This window comes from Osmerus eperlanus, chromosome 12 (assembly GCF_963692335.1).
Source record: "Osmerus eperlanus chromosome 12, fOsmEpe2.1, whole genome shotgun sequence".
Lineage (NCBI taxonomy): Eukaryota > Metazoa > Chordata > Actinopteri > Osmeriformes > Osmeridae > Osmerus > Osmerus eperlanus.
The window spans coordinates 8,047,505-8,060,494 of record NC_085029.1 but is presented as its reverse complement, the minus strand read 5'-3'; the positions used below and the strand labels follow the sequence as shown (position 1 = coordinate 8,060,494).

Below are 12,990 nucleotides of genomic sequence, written 5' to 3'. Positions count from 1 at the left end.
TCAAAGTATGCGTCTATAAAAGTAGCACATAACAATACAGTTTATTACCCTGCCTGTCTCCATGGATACTGACAAAGGCAGATTATTATGTATGGAGGCTTCCCGGTCTTACATTCGGGCAGTAAGTGTGTCTGAATGGGTAACTGTGTGTGTGTGTGTGTGTGTGTGTGTGTGTGTGTGTGAGTGTGTGTGTGTGTGCAGCACTACTGCTGGAGAGGGATTACATTGCCTCTGTGTGTGACTGTCTCTGTATGCTGACACTAGTGACATTATCACCCAGCACAGACACACACCCTCACACACACACTAACACACACATACCCTCACTCACCCACACACACACACTCACTCACATACACACACACAGAGCAGTATCCTACCACAGACTCTTTGGGAATTAGAACCAAGCTGACACTTCCCAATGTGGTCCTGGTAATCCTATTACCCTGTGTGTGTGGGGTGGGGGGGGTGCGTGTGTGTAGTTTGCGTGTGTTGCGTGACTTAGTAGTTGAGCGTGTGTGGTCCACAGCAGAGTGTGTGTTTGCTATGAGAGTGTGTGTTAGCTATGAGTGTGTGCTAGTTATGAGAGTGTGTGTTGCAGCTGAGTTGGGCCTACTGGTTAGGACAGCCCACAGGGCTACTCTACTGTTGAGATAAATATGGCACTGAGACCTTTACGTCAAACTGACTTTGGGTGTGTGAGTGAGTGTGTGTATATCTGTGTGTGCGTGTATGTTTGTGTGTGAGTGTGTGTATATGTATGTGTATATGTGTGAATGTATGTCTGTGTATGTGTGTGTGTGTGTGGGTACCTGCTCTCTTGCTGATCACCTCCACCACAGAAGGAGGGAAGTAGCCGACCCGATCCATCCCTCTCTGGTTGTCATGGATATGACCTTTCCACTTCCCATCCGTTTGCTGCTCCAGAACCTGCAATCAACCAATCACACGCTTGCGTGATCCAGGGGCGTGGCTGATCCCAACCAAATCACTCACATGCGTGATCCAGGAGCGTGGCTGATCCCAGCCAATCACACGCCTGCATGAGCGCTCCTCCTGTTAGCCGTCTGATAGAAGCTGCAGCTGCAGCAGAGCTGCTCTGGTGTGAACAGTGTGTATGTAGCCTCAGGGCCAGACAAGACATGCACGTACACACATTCATAGAGACATGCACGTACACACACACACACACGTAGACACACAACACACACATATAACTACCTAGACACACATAAGCATGTATGTACACATTTACACACACACACACACACACGTAAACACACAATACACATAGACATGCAAACACACACAGACACACACACTCTCTCTCTCACACACACACACACACACACACACAGGATGTATGGATGACAAGAAAAGTGACAAACTATCACACACAAATATACACACACTCAAACAACCAAACTCAAACACACACACAAGCAAAACAATGTGAAGACAAATGTACACACACCTGTAAATGTGAGCTAACATATTTGGAGGATGAGTGGTATAATGACACAGTCCCTAAGCGAGTCTCTACCTGTTCCCCTGCCCCCCCTCACACACACACACACACACACACACTACCACTCTAGACAGGACACTCTAGACTGGCAGACAGGCAGACAGACAGACAGACAGACAGACAGACAGATAGACAGGCAGTCAGGCAGTGTGTGGTGTACCATGATAAGGTCTCCAGCTCGCAGGTTGAGGGCCGTGGGGTCGTGAAGGTTCCAGTAGTCCTTCACTGCTCTCACCATGATAGATCCTGACGCTTCTGGAGAGGAGGGAGGGTGACAGAGAGAGAGAGAAACACAGTGAGACAGAGAGAGAGAGACAGTGAGAGGGAGGGCAGGATAAGTCAACAGCAGAGGGGTGAGCTGAAAGCAGCTTGCTACTTGAGTTTGTTTGTGTTAGCTAGTGTGCTACAGTTCTGTAGTGTGCTACAGTAGTGCGCTTTAGTATTGTAGTGTGCTAGTGTGCTACAGTACTGTAGTGTGCTCGTGTGTCACCTCGTAGCAGCATCTTGATGTCCCTGCTGGCGGAGGAGGTGGTGAACTGGTTAACCATGTCCAGGGCTGTCTGGTTGTACGTGTTACGCACATTCACATTAATGCCCCCCTGCAGAGACACACAGTGTTACTGTACACACACACACACACACCCCGACACATACTCGCACACACATACATCACAGAATGCTGCTCCAGAATATTCTAGAACAGCAGTTCTAGAACGTGTCTAGTGAGCCGTTGGAGACCTGGTGTGAGGCGTGGATGTCGGTGGTTCTTACGTCCAGCAGCAGCCGCACTACCTCCGTCTTGCCATAGAGGGCAGCCTCGTGCAGAGACGTGCCCGATTTGGTGGCTCTGTTGATGTCAATACCGGCCTTCAGCAGCAACCTGAACACACACACACACACACATTGGTTGGTTCACATCTCCACCCATACATATGGTCCCTAGAAGAACACACACACACACAACTCTAAGTCCCACACTAACAGGGTGCTCCCAGATTCAGACAGGGGCAGCTGCAGGATGTGCTATGCAGACAGCTGTGCTCTGGTCTGGGATCAAACTGGGGAATGACTGGCATGGAGGGGTGAGGGGGGGTGGAGAGGAGAGGAGAGGAGAGGAGAAGAGAGGAGGAGAGGAGGATTAGTAACGGAGAGGTCCTGACTATGCACTTATAGCCAGCAGAAAGGGTTAGTCTCTCTCTCTCCTTAGCTCAGCACAGTCATCTGTACAGTAATCATGCTGGTCTGAGCTGAGTTGAGCTCTCTCTCCTTTCACACTCTCTCTCCTCAGCTCTCTTTTCACACTCTTCTCTCCTCTCCTCCCCTCCCATTTCAATCCCTCTTCTACCCTCCCCTCCCCTCCTCTCCTCTCCTCTCCTCTTCTCCCCTCTCCCCTCTTTTACTATCCTTTCGCTTGCTAATCTCTCCTCCTCTCTCCCTCTTCTCCTGCAAACTCATGGCTCTCTATCGGCGCTCCATAAGGACCACATGGTTCTCTATGTGGGTTCTCGGTCAGGGAACGATCCGAGATGATCCTAGGAATGTTCTATCTCAGCAGGGACGGGAACAATAAACAGCGTGTCAGAGGGTTAGGGTGGGGTTGTTCACACACGCACACATACACACAAACCGACACACAAACAGAAACTAGTCGAATATTTGGCAGGGGAATGAGGAGTTGGCAACAGCTGCAGAGAAATACAGCGAGAAAGAGACAGAAGCAGAAACAAAGAAAGACAGAAATACAGTGACAGACAGAAGAGGGAGTGAGAGGGACGGCGACAGAGAGAGAGGGAGAAGAAGAGAGAGACAGAGAGATACAGAGAGAGATACAGGGAGAGAGAGAGAGGGAGACAGAGAGAGAGAGACAGAGAGAGAACGAGAGAGACAGAGAGAGACAGAGAGAGACAGAGAGAGACAGAGGGAGACAGAGGGAGAGCCTCCTCAGACCTGATGATGTCTTTGTGTCCGTTCTTGGCGGCCAGGTGAAGCGGTGTGTTGGGGGCGGAGTCTAACCCATCATGCCCCTCCCCCTCCAACAGCGCTGACACCATGTTACTGCTCAGCAACAGCTGAGCCACCTTAGAGAGGGAGGGAGGGATGGAAAGAGGAGAGAGGAGGCCAAAACATTTTATTAACCACATTATATCACACAACCAGCATCTAAACACTTGATACAGATAAGAAACAGGATGTATGAAACAGCCCTGTCGAACTGCTCACACACACACTCACACACACCCTGAAAGGCCGAGCCCATAGCTATTCTCTACCACACTGCACCCAGAGGACCAGAAGATTAAACACACATGAGAAGCCTTACTGTGTGTGTGTGTGGGTGTGTGTGTGTGGGTGTGTGTGTGTATATATGTGTGTGCTCCATTCAAGCTAAATCTGAATAATAGGGGCAGCTATACATTTTCCAAGCAGGCTTAGCTACAACGGTGACAGAAAAAAACACTGTGCAATTCTTTGTGTGTGTGTGTGTGTGTGTAAGCCATTTCAGGCTTATTTTAGCATGGTAGTTAATCAAGGCTGGGTGAGCTGTTTCACATGGGCCTAACCCTGTATCCATCACAAGGCCCTCACACACTCACACACACTCCCTTGCCCACTCCCTCACACACACACACATATATATATACAGTACATTCAAAATGACAATCTCCACACTCTCACACACACTTCCCTCACACACACACACACTTCCCTCACACACACACTGAAACACAGTCCCTCACACACACACACACTTCCCTCACACACACACTGAAACACAGTCCCTCACACACACACACACTTCCCTCACACACACACTGAAACACAGTCCCTCACACACACACACACACTTCCCTCACACACACACTGAAACACAGTCCCTCACACACACACACACTTCCCTCACACACACACTGAAACACAGTCCCTCACACACACACACTTCCCTCACACACACACTGAAACACAGTCCCTCACACACACACACACTTCCCTCACACACACACTGAAACACAGTCCCTCACACACACTGAAATGTATCTCCACACTGTGTCACACTTTCCCATACACCGAAATCCACATCACACACTTCTACTTACCCCCTTACACACACTTTCTCACACAAACACACGTCCTCACACACACACTGAAATCCACCTTCACACACTTACCATTGCGCTGTATTTTGATGAGTTACATTGAATATGTATGTAACTCGTGGTATGAAATAAGGTACACACACACACGTGCGCCGAGTGACCCACCTTGAGCCGTCCGAACTCACAGGCCAGGTCTAGAGGGGTCTTCTTGGCCTTGTTGAGCAGACAGGGGTTAGACTGGTGCTGCAACAGCATCTCAGACTGAAGGAGTGGGAGAGAGAGAGAGAGAGAGAGAGAGAGAGAGAGAGAGAGAGAGAGAGAGAGAGAGAGAGAGGGGTGGGTGGGTGGGAGAGAGAGAGAGAGAGGGGTGGGAGAGAGAGAGAGAGGGGTGGGAGAGAGAGAGAGGTGGGAGAGAGAGGCAGAGGGAGAGCACAGAGAGCAGGCATGAAGGAGATTTTGAGGAAGAGAGGAGACGGCGTGGTGCATGTAAACAAACTGTAACTTAAGAGTAGCTCATCATCGTCACCACACACACACACACACACACACACACACTGTGTCCGGGGGTCAGACTCTGTAAAAGCAGAGGGCAGGAAAACCCTGTGTAGATTGTGTGACGCCATTAGGCGAGGTGTGTGTGTCTCTGTGTGTGTGTATCCGATGACACATTCCAAAAGGAGAAAAGAGAGAGGGAGGAAGAATGTTTGTGTGCGTGGCGTCTCCACCTGGGTTCACACACACACACACGCACACACACACACACACAGGGCCCCCAGAGAGAGTCCAGCGTGTTGGCATTGTTAGAGGACAAAGAGCTGGGCCACAGGAGCAGAGCTCTCTGACTGGGGTGACGGCACTTCAGTCCTTCAAACATGCTCTACAGACCTGTCCAGGTGAGATGCGGTCTGGTAGGATGTTTATTGATGCGTGTTATCACATAGTATGTATGCATGTGTATGTCTGTGTATATATATATATATAAGTGTTTATATAATGTGTGTGTGTCCTCACCACCTCGTAGTGTCCGTACTGAGCAGACAGGTGCAGGGGGACCTGGCCGTCGTGTGCGGTCGTGTTGACGGCAGCTCCAGCCCTCAGCAGCAGCAGGACAGAGTCAGGCCTCCCCTGCCAGGCGGCGTAGTGCAGGGGACGCATGCCTGGGGACACACACACACACACAATGGATGACTACACTGTCTCTTCACTGTCTCTTCACTGTCTCTATACAGTCTGTATACAGTCTGTATACAGTCTCTATACTGTCTCTTCACTGTCTCTTCACTGTCTCTTCACTGTCTCTTCACTGTCCCTTCACTCTCTCTACACTGTCTATTCACTGTCTCAGGACAACTGTCTCTATAACTGTCTCACCGTTGCTGTCCTTGATGTCCACAGTGGCCTGGGCCTCCAGCAGCACAGACAGCAGCTCTACAGTCCCTGTCAGGGCTGCATGATGGAGGGATGACAACCTGGAGAGAGACAGGGAGGGAGGGAGAGGGTGGGAGGGAGAAGAGAAGGAGAGACAGGAGACAGAAAGTGTGTGAGACAGTAGACAGAGAAAAAAGAAAAGAGAGAGAGAGAAGGAGAGAGAGAGGGGCAGACATTTAGAAGGTGAGGTGTAAATCACTCAGACGATTTTACAAGAGGAGAGCCTTCATCAAACCCCAAGGTAGACAGCTAGTGTGTATAGTTGTGTGTGTGTGCTTTGTGTGTGTGTGTGTGTGTGTGTCTCCTGGGGTCTGGCAGGTTGTAGTAGAGGGACAAATTAAAGCCATAAATCCATGTTAGCCCTGGCAGTTCACAAGCTGAGCTATCACTAGGAGCTAACCCTAGTCAACAAACCCAGGGCCAGCAGCAGAAGCTAAGCCAGACTAACCACCCTGGGCTAGCAGCAGAAGCTGTACAGTACCCTCCCTGGCACTGACGCTCTATGTCTGTGTCCTTGAAGTGTGTGTTTAAATGTGAGTAAATGCATATGCGTAACTGTGTGTGTGTTAATGTGAGTTCATGTGTTCATGGGTGTGTGTCATTTAATGCATTAATACATAAATGTGTATTAATGTCAGAGTGTGTGTGTGTGTGTGTATGTCCCTGGTGATGGAGATCAGAGCCAGTTCTGTGAGGGCCAGCAGTTTCAGAGACAGTGATACGACAACCACCCAGCACTTCAATTACCACCCAGTCAACTGGATCCCGCTAGATTAAGCTGCTAGGCTGCTAGCCTGCTAGATTAAGCTGCTAGGCTGCTAGCCTGCTAACACCAGCACACAGCAGTAGAGGAGGACAAGTCTATTCATGGTAACATTCTCCCTGAATTGTGTGTGTGTGAGAGAGACAGGCAGAGAAGCAGGCAGTCAGACAGCCAGCCAGTCAGACAGCCAGTCAGACAGCCAGCCAGGCAGCCAGCCAGGCAGCCAGCCAGGCAGCCAGCCAGGCAGTGAGGTGATGTATGTTCAGCCTGTAGGTATACAGCAAGGATGCCAACTTCTGTCTTCTGTCCAGAAGTGAACCCGTCAAACTGAACTGAGACAGTCAACAGGCCGAGAGGCTGACAATGACACAGACACACAGGAAAGTCTACTGTCAACGATACTGGCTTAGTCCACAGCTAGCACTTGGTAGTGTTCTAGAGTGGCATGGACATTCTACAGCTAGAACCTCTCAGGTGTTCCAGAACACACACTCTAGGACACACACACACTGACATACACACACACACACTCCGGAATACACACTCTGAAACACACACACACTCCAGGTGTTGACTCAGTGACTGGAGGCCGTTTGCTCACCTCCTATGTCTGCAGGCTTTCAGTGCAGCTATCACATATCACACACACACAGACCATTGGACAGGCCTTCAACACCCATATCGTTTCTCACCTCCCACTCACTGGAGTGACCATGCATCCACACACAAATGTCAACAACACACACACAGTCACCATACACACACACACACCTGGCATGGGAGAAGGGAGAACATGCACATGTCTTGGTAGTGAGTAAGCTGCAGCTAAGACAGCATCACTGATAGTGATGAGAGGCAGGTTGTGCGTTTTCTACAGCCCCACTAGAGAAGGAGCACCCTGTCTGTCAGTCAGCCTGATGTGGAGAGACACCCGTCCCAAACATTCCTCCTGTTCCACTGAGAGACAAACCTCAACTATGCAAACATGAACACACAAGTCTGTCTTACCAGTTGGCACAAACACACACCCTGACACCCTCCCACACTTGTGCAAAGAAACATGACATCCCTGCCACACACACACACAAACCAACACCACACATCCTTGCCCTACACACACACACACACATTCTTACCCATCTGGGTCTTGGTAGTTGACATTCAGTCTCTTGGTGGAACCCAGCAACTCTGAAAAAACAAAGGGAGGGAGGGAGGGAGGGAGGGAGGGAGGGAGGGAGGGAGGGAGGGAGGGAGGGAGGGAGGGAGGGAGGGAGGGAGGGAGGGGAAGATGGAAAAAGAACTTTAGGGTTCGGTGGCATATTTGTATTTTCATCACAGCCTTCCATCATGACAGGATCTCTCCGTTATCACAGCAAGAACTCGCTTGTTCCTCTCCTCCCTCTTGTCATCACGCTTCCCAACAAACACTCAGATGAAGACAACCCGCCCCTCTCGTCCACAAACACTCATGTACACACATGCGCCTTCACAACAGACATCCAGACAGCACACCGGCAAGCTCCCCATCTAGACGGCGCGCCTCTCGAACTAACCCCCCGTGACGGGGTCCTCCATCCCAGGTAACGAACGTCTCAAAACAAACACACTTCCGAGATGCTTACTCACCTTGCCACAGACACACTGCTGCCTGCCCCATGTCCCCTCTCTGCTCCTTCACTCCATTCCTCTATCACACTCCCCTCCTCATTACAATCCCCTCATCCCAGCCTGCAGACATCCCTTCTCCTCCAGGCTCCAGACAGACCCAGGGGCCTTTCCTGATGTCGTACCCCCAGATCCAGGCTTCTCTGACTGGGGACGGACGCTGGGTAGGTACGAGCTCTCTCGCTCTCTCTGTCTCTGCCGCTTTCTCTCTCCCTCTCCATCTCCGTCTCCCTTCTCTCTCTCTCCCACCCGGAGGTCAAGAGAGCTGTTTCCTCCCAGGCATGGATGACCTAACCCTGCTGGACCACACTGACCCATTCTCTGGGATCAATCTATCCCACTGTCTGGTGTGTGTGTGTGTTTGAGAGAGAGAGAGAGACACAGAGAGAGAGACACAGAGAGAGAGAAAGAGAGACAGAGAGAGAAAGAGTGTTTCAGCAGAGTGGGATAAACAGCTAGATATTGATGGTTCAGACACCAGTGTTTCCCGTCTGCTACAGTGTGAATAGACGGATCATGGTTCAAAGCTACACCCGGACAAGCTCACCTTTAGCTGCTGAATCAGTTGATGAATAGAAGACGGAATGCCACAGTTTCACAGTCATGGATGATAAGACTATGATGCTGTGGTGACTCACACACACAAACTTACACACAGACATGCAAATACACACACGTACACAAAATACGCACCGACATGCAAATACACACACACACACACATAAAGACAGACATGCAGAGCAACACACACAAACACACACACATGCAGAGCGATACACAGACAAAGATGGGCCCTGGCCTGCATGTGAGTAGGGTCTGATCAGACCCAGTGACAGAGGGAACACACACTGAAGGAGTTCTAGTTCCAACACGAGAGAACATTCCAGACATAGCACACCCACCACCCTGGCCCACTGTCTCTCCCTCCATCTCTCTTTCTCAATGGCTATCTATCTTACACTCTGGCAATACACCCTTTCTCTATTCTCTGCAAAGCTCCTCCCCCTTTCTTTCTTTCATTCTTTCTCTCCTTCCCTCTCTTTTACTCCTCCCTTCGCCTGTGTGAAAACAGTAAGTTTCCATTTGAAAACCTAGTGGGCAAAAGACAAGATTAAATTACTGGTAGTTTGACGTGGAGGCTCTGTGCGTGCGTGCGTGTGTGTGTACGTGATTTTCCCCCTGCAGTGCCCCCACACAACCAAAATGACTGCTGAATACTTGCAATGCATTACATGCGAAAACAAAATAACAGTCATTTATCATAACCTAAGGGTCTATTTTTTGGATGAACACACACACACACACATATACATCCACACAAACACAGCCTGCAGCTAGCTACCTTTCACACAAACATTGGCTACAACAGGGAAAGTTGGCACCAGGTACATTTACTGAACGAGACACTGAAATCCAAACCAGTCAAGCCTCATTTGGCTTCAATGAAATCATCTCAACTAAAGGTCTCTCTATCTCTTCCCCCCTCTATCCTCTCTCACTGTACCCAATTTCTTGCACCACAACAAATATTTTGAAACAGTTCCAGTATTGCATACTGTACTTGTTATTAGTTAAAGTACTGTGTGTCTAATGCATTAAATAGATACTTAAAAAAAAAACTTTTATTGTATTTCTTGATATTTCCTGCTGTGACACTGCAATTTCTCCTCTGGGATTAATAGAGTGCCTACAACACACGCGCACGCACACACACACACACACACAAACAAACACACTCCAGATATTGTTTGAGCCCAGCTGTGTCCCTCATATTGGAGGTGTTCCGGCGTCTTTCTTCCCTGTCGTGGAGTCAGCACAAATCCCAACACACCAGCAGGCCTCAGATCCTGCCTGACTCGGCTGCCTGGGTGAAATGAATAGAGCTTTTCTGCGGTTGCATCTGTGCCAATTAGGTCACAGATACACTCAATATGTCCCTGCACTCGCTTTGTAGAGAATAAAGGCTGTCTAGTTTGCGCGTGTGTGTATACACCTTTTGTGTGTGTGTGTATTGTGTGTGCCGGTGCATGTGTGTATATGTTGGTGTGTAAATGTGTGATCCGGTACATATGTGCGTATTACCTGGGAGGTGTGTGTGTATGTGTGTGTGTGCACGTCTGTGTGTTGTGGAGCGTTCCTCCAAGACGGAAGATTAGCGCAGGGTAAACACACCTGGAGGTTTGGGGTTACATAACTATTCTGAGCCGAGGCTGTCGGGTCGAGGGCTTTGCATACCATTCTGCAGCTAGCTGGCTTGTTTACCAGCCATGTAAAACACCATGTAAACCAGGGCCCTCTGACGGAAAACACCTCGCCCTCCATTCTACCTCTGGAAGCTGGAGAGTTCTAGAATAAGATTCCAGAATGCTTCCGTCATGGACGTTCTCTGTGTTGTTGTTGTTTTGGAGGGAGATGCCAGGATACGTAGTGAGAGAGTGGAAGAGAGAGACCACACACACACAGGGTTAACGTCTATGCTTGTTTTCTCTGGAACATGCACAGATAAACAGATACCTTCAATCTCAAACCCATCTAAGGGTTACAGATGGCTTTCATGTGGTTTAAAAAGCCCCTCTACATTATCCAGCCCCAGGAGAACCCAGAGCCGAGTTCTACATGTTCCAGCAGCAGGAGAACCCACAGAGCAGGGTTCTGGAGAGGTACCTCTGCTTGTGTCTCGGCTGGGTGGAACCACAGGCAGGCCTCCTATGGATCCTGTCAGAACACGCTCACAGAAACACACACAACCTCTTCATCTTACAGACGTCTAGATCACACACACACACAATTACTCCCCGTCGCACAGACATCCCTTCATGGCTCATGTTTAGACTATAATGAGGGGTTGCTGTTGTGTGTGGTTGCAGACCAGGACAGACTGTATTACAGTACGTTTATCATACTGGGAGACAGACTGTATTACAGTAAGTTCATCATTACTGGGACAGAATGAGGTCATCTGTCCTCTCCTGTCATATGGGTGCATGTCTGTGTGTGTGTGTGTGTGTGGTTGTATGTCTGTGTGTATGGTGTGTGTGTGTGTGTGTGTGTGTGTGTGTGTGTGTGTGTGTGTGTGTGTGTGTGTGTGTGTGTGTGGATGTGTGTGATGGCACATGTGTGTTTTGTGTCATTATGGCTGTGCTAAAGTACGTTAGTGGTCCAAATGAGACTCATCACTAAAAGTTAAGTAAACAACCACCCCAAAAGTAAACAAAGAAAACGAAACTACAGGGACATAAAACCCATTACAAACTACAGGGACATAAAACCCATTACAAACTACAGGGACATAAAACCCATTACAAACTACAGGAACACGTCAACAGTCCATTTCCTGTGATGCTGAGGTCACTGCAGCCAAATAGCGCAGTGACCTGAGAGGTCGTAGGTCAAGCTCAGAGGTCCTCTACATGATGAGCCAGATAGCCTATAGAGTGTAGCCCGCAGCGCTGACAGGAGGGTGTTCAACAGCAGGTCAATACACACACACACACACTCACAGAGGACTGCACTAATGTGGAAATTTAATCAGCGTCAATAGGGCCCTGCACAGCAGACTAACCAGTCCTCATGCCGTTAGGCTCACACACACACAAGCAGCACACACACACACACACACACACACACACACACACACATACAGTCTACAACACTAACACACACACACATGAACAGCATACATCTGTGAGAATGCAACCTTAACCTCCAAACACACCAGCCTCATATAAATCAACAAGGTACCTATTTATCCAGTGACATTATCTTGATCTCTACATCCCTCCATCCACCCTACCATCCCTGCCTCTCTCCCTTCATCCCTCCCTCCCTTTCTCCCTCCATTCTTCCCTCCCTCCCTCCCTCTCCGTCCGTCCATCCGTCCATCCATCCACCCGTGCACAAACAGCCCCAACATAAGTCATCACCGCAGACAGCCCCCCCCCCCCCCCAGCCCCCCCTGCAGACTGACCTCGCTTCAGCTCTGTCAACCAACCAGATCCCCACTCAGTAGAGATAGAGGACAGGAGGAGAGGAGGAGAGGAGAGTGGATGAGAAGAATGGAGAAGGGGAATAGGGCGTAGAGAGGAGAGGAGGAAAAGACAAGAGGCGAATGGAGAAGAGGAGGCGAGGATAGAGGAATAGAGGACAGGAGGAGGAGAGGAGGGGATAGAGGAGAGGATGCAGACAGAGGAATAACGGAGAGGTTGCCGGGAGAGGAATGAGGTCGAGGATGGAGGAGAGGATGAGGGGAGAGGGTGAGAGGATGAGAGGAGAGGAATGAAGGAGAGGACAGAGGAGAGGAGGAGAGGATACAGGGAGAGGAACGGAGGAGAAGATAGAGGAGAGGAATGGTTTGGAGTAGAGAAGAAGAGGAGTGCTGGAGGCGCTGGAAAAAGGCCATTCATTCTGGATTAGGTTACGCTGTGGTGGATTAGATGACATTATCTCACACACTCTGAAGTGCTTCAGTACATTCCTAGACAATCCCCGACAGGCCGCCCATCTGTCCTGGG

At 49.6% G+C, this 12,990-nt stretch overlaps 1 protein-coding gene across 5 annotated transcripts in view; it reads right to left on the bottom strand.

Moving 5' to 3' along the window:
• caskin2 (CASK interacting protein 2) overlaps positions 1 to 12,990 on the bottom strand; it is a 29,361-nt gene that overhangs the window by 11,083 nt on the left and 5,288 nt on the right. For 3 of the 5 annotated variants that reach the window (XM_062475550.1, XM_062475553.1, XM_062475554.1), the window contains exons 3-11: positions 7,951 to 8,002; positions 5,995 to 6,092; positions 5,635 to 5,780; positions 4,789 to 4,884; positions 3,476 to 3,606; positions 2,300 to 2,408; positions 2,019 to 2,127; positions 1,689 to 1,783; positions 813 to 930 (exon numbers count right to left, since the gene is read on the bottom strand). In XM_062475550.1, the coding sequence (XP_062331534.1) occupies positions 813 to 930; positions 1,689 to 1,783; positions 2,019 to 2,127; positions 2,300 to 2,408; positions 3,476 to 3,606; positions 4,789 to 4,884; positions 5,635 to 5,780; positions 5,995 to 6,092; positions 7,951 to 8,002 (954 nt within the window). Of the gene's footprint in view, positions 1 to 812; positions 931 to 1,688; positions 1,784 to 2,018; positions 2,128 to 2,299; positions 2,409 to 3,475; positions 3,607 to 4,788; positions 4,885 to 5,634; positions 5,781 to 5,994; positions 6,093 to 7,950; positions 8,003 to 8,440; positions 8,694 to 12,990 lie in introns of those variants that run through there. The other 2 variants (XM_062475552.1, XM_062475551.1) reach the window with 2 other exon arrangements.